Source organism: Parambassis ranga, chromosome 21 (assembly GCF_900634625.1).
Source record: "Parambassis ranga chromosome 21, fParRan2.1, whole genome shotgun sequence".
NCBI lineage: Eukaryota > Metazoa > Chordata > Actinopteri > Ambassidae > Parambassis > Parambassis ranga.
The window spans coordinates 2,536,129-2,553,318 of record NC_041041.1 but is presented as its reverse complement, the minus strand read 5'-3'; the positions used below and the strand labels follow the sequence as shown (position 1 = coordinate 2,553,318).

The 17,190-nt window shown below is 41.4% G+C and overlaps 3 protein-coding genes across 3 annotated transcripts in view; 2 read left to right on the top strand and 1 right to left on the bottom strand.

Annotated features, from left to right (window-relative positions):
* clybl (citrate lyase beta like) overlaps positions 1-17,190 on the bottom strand; it is a 78,742-nt gene that overhangs the window by 59,404 nt on the left and 2,148 nt on the right. The gene's annotated exons all lie outside the window — the stretch shown is intronic.
* Positions 5,503-6,873, top strand: LOC114425985 (G-protein coupled receptor 183). Its single transcript, XM_028393034.1, has 3 exons — positions 5,503-5,857; positions 5,968-6,482; positions 6,565-6,873. The coding sequence occupies exons 1-3, from the start codon at positions 5,503-5,505 to the stop codon at positions 6,727-6,729; spliced, it is 1,035 nt and encodes a 344-aa protein (XP_028248835.1). The 3' UTR covers positions 6,730-6,873.
* Positions 11,869-16,623, top strand: gpr183a (G protein-coupled receptor 183a). Its single transcript, XM_028393033.1, has 2 exons — positions 11,869-12,107; positions 13,536-16,623. Exon 2 carries the CDS (start codon positions 13,553-13,555, stop codon positions 14,684-14,686), a length of 1,134 nt encoding a protein of 377 aa, XP_028248834.1. The 5' UTR covers positions 11,869-12,107; positions 13,536-13,552; the 3' UTR covers positions 14,687-16,623.

Below are 17,190 nucleotides of genomic sequence, written 5' to 3'. Positions count from 1 at the left end.
AACATCCCAAATTTGGTTAGGCACCGTTTGTGGAACCATGCTGGCTGTTCCACACATGTTGTGGACACCAGAAGTCATTCCCAGTTTGCCTCACCAACACACCACTGGTTTCCCTCCACCATGAGGGTGCCTTTAAAACGATATGCCTTCTGGGGTGTTCTTTTATGGGCGGCAGTTGCACCATTGACTATTGTATAATTCTCTTCGAATCAGTTTGTTCCCCTCTCCTCCCTCCTTTTTCTAGCCCACCCCTGACTTAACAACCAGAAAAAGGTCACATTTCTGAGAAGTGACTTCCATGCATGTTCCATGCTGGGTCGTCACTTTCAATTTCCTAAGACCTTTCATGTCACACACCCATCAACCCAGAAAACTGCAAACACACTACTACTACACGCTACCATCTACAACTTTTCATGCTGCTGCTGCAATACATAAACTAGGATGGTTTAAAACAGAATACCGTCCACTGGTTTGTATCAGATACTTAGAAAAATTCTTTCTTAAATAAAGTTTACAAGTATCCGTAAGAAATGACTAACCGAATAAAGAAAGCTATTACAGCTATTAATGAACTGTGCTGCAGAGATTTTTCCAGAAGTTTGCACCTTAACCAGGTCACTGTGAACTGTAGATTAGGATGGTCTAATGAGTCCTTGCAGCATCCAATCCAATTGTAGGTTGTACGACATTGACAGAACTTTCTGGGTTGGGGTTGCTGCAATAATCGTTATGTTGCACTGTGAGGTTCCTCAGGGCTCAGTGTTCGGCCCGATTTCATTCACAATCAACATGCTTCTTCTTTCAGGACATCAAAACCTCATGACACACATTCAGCCTGTCTTCAGCAGGAGAATGTAACATGAGGGTGATATTTCAGTCCTTGTTTTCAACCACATCTTTATGTGTTCATAGGGATCCATTGCGATAATAGCCGAAAAAGGCGAATGCAGCAGGATGTGGTTATCCTTGAAAAATACGTTTATTGTTATGATTTTTTTCTAGACAGGGAGGACAGATGGTATGAAAGAGGAGTCAAAGAAGCATCTATGTGAAATTGAAAAAACCCTCTCTAAACAGAGGAGGAGGGCTGAGACATCAGCTCTCACCTGTTTACAGCTCTGTCCCTTCATCCCTTCCTAGCAGACTTCACTCCCAGACAGTTTCTGGTTGTTAACCGACCATTAACCAACTAGAGGGATCTATCATGTGAGTTCCTGCAAGTTCCACCCACAGAAAAAACTCAGATTCCCAAACAGAGTAGTAGCAGAAGAAGCCACTTGATGGAGTGGCAAAACGTCTTCAAAAAACAATCCTTGAGTCCAGTTGCCTCGATTTAAACTCCTGGAAATGACTATGACCTGGATGAATGAGAGCATCAACAGATATATTAACCAGTTGTTATTAAAGTGCAATCTCAACCAAAAGTGAAAATGCTCCTTAACCATGTTAATAGTGACTAAAAACAAAACAGCTTGCGGTGTCAGGGAGACACAAATCCTGGTCTTCTGGGTGATGCTGTGGACTTTTGCAGCTGTATTGGTCCCATAATCAGATGATGTTGGGCTATATGTCTCTGGCACAAGAATTTCCTTCGGGATTAATAAAGTCTTATCTTATCTTATCTTATCTTATCTTATCTTATCTTATCTTATCTTATCTTATCTTATCTTATCTTATCTTATCTTATCTTATCTTATACCTCCATATATGTAACCATGTGTGGTCAATGATAAGTGGTCAATAACACATATATGGTGGATGTATTATTGACCAATTGTGGAGGTTTTTTGTTTATTTTTTTGCTTCGACATTTATGCAGCTGATAGACAGGACCACCCAAAGGACATTTCTTCACTTCTGTATAGTCTCATGTATATTTATAAATGGCTTTCAGCTGACCTGCAGAATGATCTGCTGATGCAATAAACAAGGATGTGAAAGTGTGGCTAAGCAGCTGGATTCTCACGACATTAGTTGTCCTAAAAGATCTTGTGATCTCTTGCCAGACTTTAAGCAATATATTTATGGCCTGGACTACAATGATTTGGATCACTGGGCAGTGACAGCCAGAAGTCATCTGAGAGTAAAAACTAACCCCAGCATCCCAGAGTTCTTTGCTCCCTGGCCAATAAATTGAGCTATATCAAACTTTAGCAGATGCCACAGTTTAGTTCAGGGATCTTTGTTTTCACAGATACAACAAATGGTTCAGCAACGCTGGCATCAAGGCCACCCCCTCCCTTCATGCTTAAAGAAATGCAACCCTCTGCAGTAAGGCTTGAAGTGCATGCTTGTGTGCAGAGAGGGTTTTTACTTCACATTATTGGTAGAGTAGTGGATTGACTCAGAAGTTCCGCTATGTATGACCAGCTTTAAACAACTGTTCCCCGCTCTGCTTTCACTGGTCAGTGTACGTCACAGCTCATCATCGTAAAAGTGGTAACAACAGCAACATACCCTAGGACCTCAAAAGTAGCGGTAGTCATCTGTAGTCAAAGCCTCACTGTGTCATTGCAGATTTCAGGGAGTCTGCAGGCTGACTGCATAAGCAGAGATGATCATCTCCTTCTTTCCATGTCTTCCTGAGCTTCTGCTGTATTTAACACTCAGAGACCCTCGGGACACCAAGCGAGGCCTCACCAAACGTCTGTCTTTTCCATTTTTCAGCCTGGCGTTAAGAGATGAGATGTTTAACTCTGCACACAGAATTAATGGAGCATGAAATGTAGGCCTGAAGTGCAGCAGGCTCCTAACCTGCAGGTGACATCGTCTACATGAAGCTTTTATTGTGACCCAAGTGAGCTGTATTATAACCACATTTGACTGGTGACAATTAGTGACCTTTTGCCTATCCAGCAGCCATCCATTTCAATTACGCCAAAGCTTTGGTGGGCGAGCATCATGAGATACTGGAGCTTCTACCGCACTACTGTTATCTTGGGGGCTGCAGGGTGTAAAACATGATGCTTATCTTGGGAGGAAGGGGATATGTGTGGAACAATAAAGTAGTAAGTAGACGTGTGTCGAGTGCAAACATTTAAAGCTTCTCCTTTTCAGTATAATTATTGCTTTTAATAAAATACAAAGCATTTTTTTGCTTTCCACAGTGTCCATGTGTTAAAAATAGGAATGGGTATGAGGTATACATCATGCTTGTGTTGAAACACACACATTCTTAAGATTAATGTTTTACAGCCTAGCTGCTACTGTAGACCATTTCGGTGATGTTAACTATTGGATGGCCCTTAAGTGTAAATAGTAGATAACTGAAGTTTCACACAGTTACTTTCAGGCTGTTATTTGGAGCTCTAGAAACCGAACACAGTCGCTTTTATTTGCGGCGTAGCTGCTGCGTCTGCCTTCACTAAAGCAGATTCACACTGCCGCCACTGTAACTATTCTCAGAATTTAACACCATGTGTTTTTTTTTGTTTTCAGTTTAAAGTGTTTACACGTTTTTAATCTTTTTAGGGGGTTGGTGGTTGTGATATATGTAGATGTGACATTCTTCAGACTGTTATTGTTTCATCCACACATCACAGGATTTTGACGAGCAGAACTTGATGTTCCTTCTGTATCTTCCATCATTTGCCACCTCAGGTCTGCCTGCTTTCGCCTCAGCTACAAGATTAAAAAAAAACCTCAGTGGCAAGAGCATATTATAAAACCTCACACTCTATCACTACATCTAACCTTTCTGAAAAAGCATGCTGCACCTGCAGCAAGCAGTGTGGTGCAAATATGTGTACTGTTTTATTAAACTGCAGCCACCATAAATCACAGATGTTTAAGTCTAATGCATGGACATCTTGTAGAGGAGTGCTCAGACATCGTCTCTGAGAGGCAGAGATGCCTTGTACTAGAATATTCTGACAGTTGCATTTTGTAGTTTTGCAATCTTCAGTGTTGCACTTGCTGCACTTTGATGCCTTCTTCTGGTTGCCTTAGAAAGAACTCAGCAACACAAAAACCAGCTTTTACTATCCCTTCTCTGTGGCTCTCATTTTCATATTAAATGCTTGAACAAGCGTAAAGTGCCCAGACTTATGATGAATGCACAACTACAGGCCATAGATTTGCCAATCACCTCATGTACTGTATGTGGTGAAAAAGGAAGAAGTGGAAGAAGTTTAACATTATTATGTCACAGTGAAGTTTAATTTCATACTTTTAGATATAAAAAGTCAATGCCTTAACTTATTCTTAAAGTTATTGTTGTCTAAATTGAAGAAACCCCATCAAGACAAACCTGCAAGATCGAATTTGTGTTGAGTTGTGGTGAAATTTGTGTGAACCTCTGACCACCAAAACGCATCAAACAGTGTTGAATGTGTTTTTTAGTATTGTTGGGTCCATATGGACATGTCTGCATAAAGATCTAACTGATTACTCAATCTGAATATTATATGTATATACCAATTAAAGAGAGAACAACAGAGGACCTAAGATAGGTCTCTGAGGTACCCCAGATCCCTAAACAGGAACTTGTAATGTAAATAATGTGGATGTGTGGATGTGTGTCACCCACACAAGTCCACAAAAACATGAATTCAGCTCTATAAGGGAGGTTGTCCATTTTTAAACCAGAAGAAGAGGGCCACTAAATGTCAAGTTCCTTGACATGATCTCTACATTGCTACAGTCCTGGTTATCTCCCAGGGATGTAGAGATGATTGAAGCAAGGCATCAGGACTTGTAGAGTTTTCTTGAAGATGTTTCGCTGCTCATCCAAGCAGCTTCATCAGTTGTTGTGTCCAGCTGCCTTGCTTCAATCATCTCTACGAATATGACCTGGATGACTGAGAATCTTCATCAACATCTCCCAGGGTATATTGTATTCATGCAGTTTTCCACAGCAAACTCTAAGCTTTAAGCATTGGGCTTTTCAGATGTAATGGCCAAATATAACTGTATACTAAACCTCCACAATCCATATTTCAGGAAGATGTTGGTTTATTTATTACACCAGAATGTGATCAATAGACAAAAATATAACGCCTTTGGTCACAGGAAAAGACATAATAAAAACTGGTAAACCAGCATAAAAAAGACAACTACAGAATAATCCTTGTGCTGCTGTAATATGCAACACTTACACAGCAATTTCCATATGAATATACATATTGTTAGGATAAAATGCACAAAATGTTTCAAAATTGTCAGTTGAAGATCTGAAATGATGAGTGTTTTTGATGCATCAACTAACTGCTGCTGCACGACAGTGACAGTCCCTGACAGAAGGATGATGTCAAAAAGGAGAGGTGGGATCTGATCCCTTCACACAACCTTCACTAAGATATTTCAAACATCACTGCTTGAATTACAGTCACAACCAGGAGACCCAGAAACAGTGAATTCAGGACGTGACTCCTTTTCTCATTGTAGGTACCTTACATTAGGATGGTCTTTGTCTACAGTACAGCATTGTTTCTCCTAACACTTTCCTGCCTGTAGGTTTGTCACAGTGTTTTTTGTTTTTTTTTTAGGGTAACAGGTGGGATGGCTTTTGACAATCTCACCCTGGACTCTGGACCAGCTGAACACTCTTCAAACCAGAGCAGCTGTGATGTGTTTGTCTACCAAAGAGCTGCCGTGGTCCTCTTCCCCATTTTCTACTCAGTCGTTTTTATCATCAGTGCGTTCGGCAACACTTTGGTTCTCTATGTTATCTGCCAGAGAAAGCAGAAGTTCAACTCCACTGCTATTTATTTGGTCAACCTGGCGCTCTCCGACAGCCTGTTCACACTGACGCTGCCTGGCAGAATTACGTACTACATCCGCCACTATGACTGGCCTTTTGGTGACCTTCTCTGCAAGCTGACCACACTTCTCTTCTTTGCCAACACGTATGCAGGTAATACGAGGATGTTTGTACCCACCACATGTTTATTCATGGAGCTATATTTCTCTTATTCTTTTCTGCATGTGTTACCTCTAAGCTAATATCTACTATAATTGCACCAGGTATTGGCTTCATGACCTGCCTCAGCCTGGACCGATACTTAGCCATGGTGCACCCACACCGCCTGCAGTGTCTGCGGAGCATCAAGGTCGTCCGCAGGGTCTGCCTCCTGGTCTGGGCTCTAGTGTCCCTGCAGATAGCTCCTCTGCTGTTCCGTAGCATGCTGCACGAGCGCCAGGAGAAACGGACCTGCATGGAGTACTTTAACTTCGAAGGCTCCCGCTTCACCCCTTATCTCCTCCTCCTGGCCTGCACCATCTCCTTCTGCTGCCCACTCACCATCATCATGGGCTGCTACGCCAAGATCAACCTGAAACTGCGCGCCGCAGCCAAGCAGAACTCCATAACTGGTCGATTGAGGAGAAATCACAAGGCCAACACCATCATCCTCCTCATCCTCCTCACCTTTATCACATGCTTCAGCCCTTACCACCTCAACGTCATGCAGTTTATGTCCAGGAAGATACACCACCAGCCAACCTGTGACGAACTGAGGGCCTTTAAAGTGTCCTTACAGGTAAGATTTGCAACTTTTAAACTTAATGTCAAACATCGAACCTTTTTGCCTTCTATCTCAAATCCCACTTTCCCCCCTGCAGATCACTGTTTCTTTAATGAACTTCAACTGCTGCTTGGATCCAGTCATCTACTTCTTTGCCATTAAGACCTACAAGAAGCGGGTGATGAGCCTGTTTAAGGACTATCTTTATACTTCCGGCGCCTCCTCCAAAATGACAGCTGAGAACAGCAGCAGCAACACCTGAATGAAACCACAGCCGACCTCACAGGATGAACATCTACAGCACGTGGCACAGAGAAGACCTAGTTTAAACCAGAGGCATCATTTTAGTCTGTTGACACTGCCTATGCTGTGTTTATTCAAAGAGAACTAGATCAAATTTCCGAATCCTGCCAAACAAAATACATATATGAATTTTCTTTTTTATTGTGTTTATTGTTGTTGTTTTTTATCGTGACTTGCTTTATTTTTTGTGTCAATATTATTGCTCTGCCATGCTGGAATAGTAGTCAAAATCAATGTACAGTGTTTGCTAAAGGTTTCTTTGTCTGATCCTGTAAATGCTTTTTCCTTACTCTTTCAGCAGAGTTTCACTTCCTTTTTATCAAGAAGCAGTAATACAGTCATGCCATGTTGCAAAACAAAAGAAAAAGTGTGAAACTGCACGTTTGAACCAGCAAAATTGTGAAGTGTACTGTCCTACCAACAAAAACCGCTCCTCTGACCTGCAGAGAAGGATGTATCTTTCACAATATTTGAAAAGTTTGGGTTTATGCCAGCTTGTGAACATTTCATTCTCCTCTCTTTCATACCCACATCTGACTTCTGTGTGGGAGTGCACAGATAAACATCACCACTTTCTCACCCACGTTCTCTGCTCCCCCTCACAGGCCTCATTCCTGCAGGGTTCCAGATCTTGTGGTGAGGCTGTGTTTTCAAGTGTGTGTGTGTGTCTTACAAAGTTAAGCAGGTGCACGGCGTCTATTTATGGTGCATATTTAAATTTAACCTTTTACATTTCCTGACTTTTTGGAAAAGCTGCCCTATCATTTTGCATAGAAAGCAATGTATCACCGAGAAGGGATTAAAGTGGTTTTGTTTTGTTATTTTTCTGCAATTTATTCATTTGTCAAGACCCACAGTAAAACAGAACACATTATATAAGTATTTTTTGGACATTACAAACTAAGAGAGAATGCTGCGCACTACATGAATTCAAACCAGAGTATTGATTGACTGTGAAAATCTAAATCCATGTCTAAAAACTATTGAACCTATGGAACATACAGCATCAAGCATGATGCTGAATATTAACAAATATTAAAGAGATAAAAAAAACAAAGGACCCAGTGCAGAGCTCGGAGGGACCCCAGACTCCTTTGAATAATGGTGAGTAAATAATGTTGATAATGGATTTTGTTATTTTGTTAAGCCATAGTTATATGAGGAAATGAAAACAATGAAATGAAACTTTGACCTCAAGGGGCTTATCACCCACAGAGAAACTGAAGTTGTGACCTCACCTGCAAGTGAAAACTAAACTGGTGCGATGTCAGGACTCCTGAGGGAATGTCAGTTGCGTTTTTTGCAGCTGTATCTGTCCCATGATGAGATGACGTCAGAAAGAAACATTCATATGTCCTGTTAAATAAAACTATGTGTCATACCTAGGCAAAAACACCTCTGACCAGAATGTGTTACTACTACCACCACAGAAAGGAAGTGGTAGCTATTTTGACAGTAATGAAGTTGCCATTGTTGCTGTGGAAGATGACACGATGCCAGCTTTCGAAAAAGAAGAGGTCCCTACGCTCCACAACCACACACAAACAGCCGCAGAAGTGGCTATGCTGACGGCATTTCATTGAACTTTGTCAGCATAAACACTGGTCTGAATGAAGAAGCACACTTATCTCAGCAGTGTTTTTGACACATTGCTGTTGATGCCCGCTTATATGCTTCTTCTGACTGATACTGAAAAAACATACTGACATGGAACAATTAGAAAAGCGCAATTTATCTTTTAAAAAAGGGTAACTACACTGTACATAGTGAGGAAACTCTGCAACGGTGCTGCAGAATTAAATCAGGTTAAACCATCCGAGCACCTACAAACCAGCCACACGTGGTGCAACACAGGCAGTTTACACCAGATTCTTTCCGCCGCTGCATCTTCTCAGTTATTACACTGATTGAAAAGCCAGTGGCCTCAGATAGAAGGAGAAGAGTCAGTTGCAATATTTCTTTTTTGAGTAAATGGAGAAAAGGGACCACTGGCCTTCATTCATTCATTCATTCCACTTCCCCAGTCTCATAGGATTATTATACCCAGGGAAGTAGGAGCAGGGTGCACATTGCATGGTATGCAAGTGAGAACGTTTTATAATCTGCTAAACGTCATTTCAATCACTTTAATAAGTATTTCCTACTTGCGTGACACAATATTGTAACCACGGCACCTCTATGCCACACCGGTGACCTTTCTCAGGTTGTTTGCCACACTAAAGATCATCTGGTTTCCAACAGGAAACCGGCTCTTTGAGGTTTTTGACATTACTGAAGCAAAAGTACACAGCTGAACCTTAACACATCTACCACTGTATGTGTTTTCATTGATGATTGAGTTCTGCTCTTTTTTAAAGCACCCTTGTCGTAACAGTCTTCTTGCAGTTGACAAGTCCTTTACCACTAATAGTGCAGCTTCTTTTGCACTTTGGATGACCTGATTATTATTATTATTATTATTAAAAAGTTGGTTTTACCATCTCTGTGTCCTGTCTCACATGCCAGTTGCACTGCAAATACTGAAAGCTGTGTTGGGTTGTGGTTCATTGGCAGCTTGAGGGGACAGGAAAACATAATCGTGGTTTTGTTTCCTGTTTTGTTTTGGTTTTTGTTATTTGGTTATTTTCAGTGTCCAAAGCTAACTGAACTAAAAAGATAGTTTGAGAAACTAAAGATGTAATAAATAACATATATTTATAGGTTTTTGTAAGTTTTGCAAACTTTGATATATGCTTAAATCTAGCTGTAGATATAGCAGTGTCTGCTCTGCATGCACTCAGACTGAATAATAAAGCACACTATAAGGAATCTAACACTGACTCTTAATTCATTTCCAGGCGAGCAGAGCGGCAAAGACATGCTGCCATCCTGTGACTTACTGGGGTTATAGCACAGGTCTTAGCAGCAGCATTACTGCCCACATGCCAGCAGGGGGCACTGTTTATCCGTAAGGTATTGGCTGGGTTTACAAAGTGTTGCATGAAGTTAAAGCAGGATTGTTCTTGTCAGTGAACATGTTTATCATGAGGAATGATTTGATAAGCGAGCACACAGAGATTAGAAAAGACATGTAGTAACACAGCACAGTATAACTTGCAACAATATGATCTTTACAACATGTCCTCTGTTGCAACTGGATCCACAGTTAAAAGTTGCTGCTGTTCCTTAAAATGTGTGAGAATCTGTGAGAAATGTTTTGCACACAGAGACACTCAGCTCCTCCACACTGATGCTGAAATTCAATGAGCAAATACTGTTTCAGAGCAAATCTTCATGTACTGAACAAAAGGAGGCGTCTTTCTTCACACTTTAACAACCATGAACAGAAAATAGTAACTAATCGGTCACATTCCGAGAAACAGACAACTGACTGGCGGCGTTATTTAGTACAAATGTTCTATGTAAAACAGGAAGAAGCACAAAGCCACAGTTGAACTTTGCAATTAAATTTCAAGTCCTGCAAAATGGCGAACATCATTCTGATGAGAAATTTGTTACTCAACCGTTTTTTTTTTTTTTTGTTGTCAGAGGCCGAACAGCCACAGAAGTTTCCTGTGCTGTTGCAATCTTATCCTAACCACGTGTTAAACAACACTCGAGGCTCCTGCCATCCGATGCCTCATTGTCACTTTGTCACAATTTTATGTGTAGCAACGGTAAACAGGGTGCACACCGCGAACAAACAAGGCGACTTGTTGATGTTTTCACCTTGACGAGACTACAACACACTTTTACAGTTTAATGCACGGACTCCTGACAGATAACTTAATGGATTTGACCGTCATCGTCTTTTATAATAGATGATCATGTAAATGTTAGATTAGACTTTAATGCAGAAGTCGTGGAGATAACAGTTTCATGTTTCATCAGGATTTCCTTTTTCTCTTCAAACTTCCTTTAATGTACACAGGATGTACACAACATTTGTAATCATCAAACACTCGCTTTACACTTTTATGTATGAGTATTATCCAGAATCATAATGGAAAAATTAAACCTTTACAAAAGTAAGACGCATTATAAGTAACTAATCCTTGTGCCCCATTGTCTTCTATGAATAGCCACGGCCAAACAGCCACACCGGTTGTCTGTCAGCACTTGGTGTGAGCTGGCCGTCTGAACCGAGTGAGTCAGACCCACAAGGTGGAACCATGAGGAAGTCGGACTGCTTCCTCTGCCTCACCACCAGACTTGTTTTCAATTAAATAAGGTTGTGGTGAGTACAAAAACACTATCTCTTGCAATTTTTTTTTTTAATTCATCTGCGCCTAACTATCCTCCTGCCTTTCTTTACTGCAGGCCCGCCTGTGAGAACACCTGTTAAATTCTTACTTCTGAGAAATCAGATTTATTAGGAAAAAGAAAAGTGCTAATATAGATGTTACAGATAACAACCAGCATGTGCCAACATGGTTTACATCCTGTGTGATGTTTTAGTACTATAGCAAAAAGGGCGGGAGAGATTTACAGGTGTGAAAACCACACATGTTAGTGCACAAAGTGCAAAAAGTATTTGTTTAGCAGGTTCCATTTCAAACATAATGAGTCTCAGTGATGATGGCCACATGATAAACTCGGATGATTCTCTCTAATCTCTGACTCCAAAGCAGAATATGACTGTAGTCGTGTTTCGACCGGTGCCGCTGGCAAACATGACATCAATTACTGTATAGCCTTCAGAAGAAACACAGCGACACGTGGCTCTTTCATTTCTGAGCTTCAAAACAAAAAGGTGCTTTTGGAGCAAACAGGAAGTTCCTCATGCCCTCCTATTACTCATATTTGTAGAGTAAGATCAGACACTGACTTGAAGAGTCTGAATTTGAATCATTAAAAAGTAGAAAATGGTGTGTTCACTATAAGAAGCCAAAAAACAAAAAGGACAGTCCCATCTCTGTAGCCACATCCTCCCACAGGAGCACACACATGGTACACAATGTGCACAAAACTCAGGGTTATGTCACACAAGCTTTAACCCACGACGTCTTCATCAATCACAAAAGCCAAATCTAATGACATTTGGCTACAATATGACGTCAGGTGCTGCTGCTGGGCAGGTCTTTCAAAAGTGAACATTTGCAAAGAGAGAGCGGCCCACACACACACACATGCACACACACGCACAGGCAGAGCAAGGCAGAGCTGCTACCACAGGATATTTTGTCACTATGGTTACTGGCAGTCGATTGTGATCTTGATTTCTGTCTGTCATGCTGTTGTCACACTAGACGGTGTGACTGCGGTGCTGTCAGGGCTCAAACGTTTAGAAAATTTGAAGTTGGTTGGTCGGTTTGGGTCAAAGTGGCGACTGTTCATCTAAAGAGCAGCATCTGTGAGGTGAGTCTGCTTTTAAAGCTGGGTCATTACATTGTACTTGTAATTTTATTTTTCACTGTTTATTCTTGTAGTCGATCTGAAGTTGTGAAAATGTGTGATGAGATGGCTCTAAGTGACACCTTTATCAACCATTGTTTACGAATAGGGTTGAGTTATGCAACAACATTTACGAGGGAAACTCTGTGTGAAAAATAAAAAATCACTGTTTCTGTGCACGTGGTTGGGAACAAATCCATAATTTTAAACACTTACAGTCAAAAAGCATTTTGTTATTTTGAGTTATTTCACGTTCACTTAATGTGTTAATGGGTCAGGAAACGAGTTTTCTCCGCTGCACCATGTGCACGGGCAGATATATCACAGAGTCAGTAGTATTTTGTCTCAAACAATATGACTTTCCAACTGCCCAGCATTGTGAGGCAGGGCACCCTGGGGAAGCGGACTTCCTCATACACAAGGCCATCTCTCAACGCTAGTGTTTTTTCTCTGTGCTGTTAATGTGAGGGTGCTGCAGCTGCATTCAGAATCACAGTTTAGCAGTTATTGTTCAGACTTCCTCCAACTCACTTGTAGCTATAAATGTCATAATACCACAGCTATGTCCTGTAAGGCAAGTATGCAAATCTGTGGCTGCTATTACAGTCTTTATGTGTATGAATACAATGTAAATTATCAGTTATTCAGTATTTCACTATGTGACCAAAAGTAAATCAACACAATGAGCTCCCTCATTCTCCTGCTGGTCTGTTTCAGTTGTAAAGGTAGAAATCGTAATGCTGCAGATTGTTTACATTATTGACTAATTGTCCATAACTAATCAATCAATGGATTCTGACATTTTATGTACAAGACAGTGGAAAACATCCAGAAAACATGTCATTTATTGACCCATAGCTGCAGCTATAGAGCCTGTAATGACGACTTAGATTTTAACTTTGTGCGTTTGTCAGCAAATAAAAGCACAAAGAAATGATCATCATCACAGTTTGTGGATGAATGTGTCTGTTCTGACTTCATCGGACTTTACTGATGCTTAATGTGCCGGACAGAGAACAAGAAACATGAGGCCAGCATGTGGCAATTTCAGTGAAACTTACAAACTGCTAAAAATGACCACAAGGTGGCACTGGACACACATAATCAAAACTTTTGACAGCACAGCTTGTGTCCTTAAAACATTATAAAGTTAAACTTACTGCATACTTACCTTTATATTAGTATTAATACCTTTAAAATCAAATCAAAATATTTAAATTTTTTAAAAAAACTGCCTTTGACATTGGAGCCCAGGATGGAATGGAAAGGAGTAATGAAATATGTATAACATATGTTACTTCCTTTTTGAAAGCATGGTCTTACACTAGTAAACTTGCACCCAGACAAGTTTCATTTCAGCATAGATGCTCATATTTTAATTTCTTTCTATAGTAACCGACTGCTACAATATGAAGATGGGTTCTGCTGCTGTGCCTGTGACCTCCGACAACGTCAGCGCCCAGAATGAGTCTACCTGTGACCTGTACGCGCATCGGGATTACGCCCGGATCTTAATGCCTCTTTTCTACAGCGTCGTGTTCGTGGTGGGGCTGCTGGGTAACTGCCTGGCCCTCCACGTCATCCGTCCCAATCTGAAGAAGATGAACTCCACCACGCTGTACTCTCTGAACCTGGTCATTTCTGACATCCTCTTCTCCCTTTCCCTGCCTCTGAGGATTGCCTACTACGCCCAAGGCTTTCACTGGTCTCTGGGCGAGCCTCTGTGTAAGATATCGGGCCTCGTCTTCTACATCAACACCTACGCAGGGGTCAACTTCATGACCTGCCTCAGCGTAGACCGCTTCATCGCTGTGGTGTTGCCTCTGCGCTTTTCTCGTCTCAGGAAAGTCAGCAATGTGCGCTACATCTGTGTTGCTGTGTGGCTGCTGGTCCTGGCGCAGACCCTCCCCCTTCTCGGCATGCCTATGACCGAAAGGGACAGCAGTAATATCACCACCTGTATGGAATACCCCACCTTTGACAAAATTCCTAACATTGCCACTATGCTGATTGGTGCTGTGTTCTTGGGTTATGTCTTCCCCGTTATCACCATCCTGGTGTGTTATTCTGTCCTGTGCTCCAAACTCCACTCAACAGCCAAGAAGAACCATTTGACGGGAAAGTCTGGCCGGAACCGCAAGGCCATCGGCGTGATCTGCTGCGTGTCCCTAGTGTTTGTGGTCTGCTACAGTCCCTATCACATCGACCTCCTGCAGTACATGATCCGCAAGCTGCAGTCGAATCCTGGTTGCGCGGAGTTCGCGGCCTTTCAGGTGTCGCTGCACATCACCGTGTGTCTGATGAACTTCAACTCCTGCTTGGATCCGTTTATCTACTTCTTTGCTTGTAAGGGATACAAGAAGAAGCTCTTGAAGCTGCTGAAGCGGCAGGTCGGCATGTCTTTCTCCAGCGTGGTGAGGACGTCACCTGAGGGCTCCTCCAAGGACTTCATCGACGGGAACAAGATCCAGCTCAACAGCTCTGTCGTTGGCACGGCCAGTGAGAGACTCACAGACAGGAGATCATACCTGCCTGAGAACTGAGGGTGTGTCAGAAGAGGGGAAACCTTAAAGTCTCAGTGGGCCTGTTTCTGGTCTAAACTTTGTAACGGATAAAGTCATGTACTAAGCAGCTACTCAGCACCTGGATGTACTGGAATACAGTTGATTATTTTCCACAACAGCAAGGACAGGATTTTAAAAAGGGCAATCCAGAATTTGTTGTGATCACACAGCTATGGAACACTGGTCTCCTGAGGGCCACTGAGGGAGCTAGTGGAGAGCAAACTGATGTAAGAGACATTCATGAACCTTTCTGTGAAATTACACACATGGTTACTGATTGGAGTTGGCAAGATCAGAACAAAAATTTAAATGTAAGAAAAATACACACACAAAAAATCTTAAATAAATAAATTGGACTCAAGTGGTGAAGATGGTGCCAAAAATGTTTCGACAAAGGGGACCCCTAAAGAGTGTCCAACATGGCTGGAACTCACTAGCTGCATCCTCTGAAAGACAATAAAAGGCTCCTTCAGATGCACCCTTCCTGTTCCTGGTAATGAAGGATGCATAAAAGTGTAAACTTGAATGTAAATAACTACAGGTAACTAGGCTACAGGAGTAGTGCATCATGATAAACAAAGGCTTCCACAGGCCAGACTGGCCCAGTTAACAGCCATTGGTGCGACTTATGTGGGTTACGCTGTGGTTCATGAAGCACAGTCCTCTGTGGACCGCATCGTTCATTGGATGCAGTCCCTCAGACAGTCCCTCAGACACAGCTATTTTGATGTCACGCTTCGTGCATCTTGAAGTTTTTCGGTTCTTTCCTGGACACATGATTCTTTCAAGTTATTATTATTAGTAGCTGAAGCAGGTGCATCACTTTTTGGGGTCCCCTGGGAACATTTCTGTTGCTGTGTGTGCCAGGTGCATTGTGTTTCTGATGCTACTTCTGAAGTTTTCTGAACTGCTTGTGGTTTTTTTTTTACATGTGTTCTGTTGCACTGAGCCTTTTCAGCCACTATTAACCTCAACCTGGAACATCAGTGACCTCATCCTGTCCCAGCCTCACTGTCATAATCATGTGACATTTTTTTATTTAACTCACATTTCAACTTCCTGTCAAATAAATAAGCCATAAGCCATAAATAATGCCACAAGACATTCAAAGGCTTGTGGATGGAGTCGTTTATTGAGGTTTGTCAAGATAAACAGCATCAATGATGTTTAAATTGTTCCAGAATTACAGATTATGTTTGCATAATGAATAGTTTTTTGCACAAAAGTAACGCATCCTTCACTCGCTACCTACACGTATGATCAGGTTTCACTTCACAAACCACAAAAAAGCTGCCATCAGGAGGCAGAGGAGGGGTTTTAGGGTGTTTAGGTTTGGCTACCAAAACTACTTGTGAGAGCAGATTTGGGGTTTCAGAATGTTACCCACATGTTAGAAGGCGAATATACATCTGCTCCTGAAAGGACTACCCTGCACTATAAAAACAAATGACAGCAGTCCTCTCTATGAAATGAGCAAAAATCACAAACATCGTCAGAAAGTGTGTTTCCTGTCACATGATGTGCTGTTTTTCTAATGTTTCCATGCAGACATGTTTACTGTAGCTCATTATCTGTCATGCTGCACCATCACAGAGGAATCAGTTCTCTTCAGCTGGATGACTGCTCCACAAATCAATCCTCAGCCTCAAGACGAAAAAAGGACTCCCGCTTTTTAAACAACGTTCTTTACAGCACTTATCGTCTGGTGCACCTTACTGTCCAGCGTCTGTCCTCATGTGCCTGCAGACAGGCCGTTCCTAATGAATTCATGTGTTTAATTTGGTTTCTCTGCTACTCATCTAACAATGTAATGTAATCTGACTTCTACTAACATCTTAATTTTAGTGTTTTGCATGTTTTAAACAAAGATGTTCTGAATAATGATGTTATTAAAATGTGTGAAACTGTCGCATAAACATGAACGTCTGTTGTATTCCACAGCTCTCAGCTGATAAAACTCAGTAACAGCTTCTTTTTGTTTGAATAAGAACATTTAGTATGATGATTACACCCTTCACTGTCAAGTGTGACAAGTTTAGGTGATAGATTAAAAAACTATACATTTATATTATTTTATTATTTATATATTTATGCTTTTTTTTCTCCATTTGAGCAAAAATAACAATAGTTCATCGCATTTAAACGCCCACGATGCTTCGGTATCAGATGGCACAACAACAAGACGCAGGCAAAAGTTCCGCAGGAGTTATCATAATATCATCAAACCACTGCCAGCGTTTCAGTCAAACCACTGAGCACAGTGTGTTCTCACGGCAGATGAATGCATGTGTGAACCTGCCTCCAATATTTATTGGTTTTTTTTTTCATACGCTACGTATCAAAAAGTATTTAAATCATTAAACTAATCACTTCATAAACTACATGACAGGTAAAAAATGCTGTTTAATTTCTCAGGTATGAGAAGAATCAACCTGGTGTTTATAAAAATCTGAGACACACACATACACTGTAAAGGGAAGCTG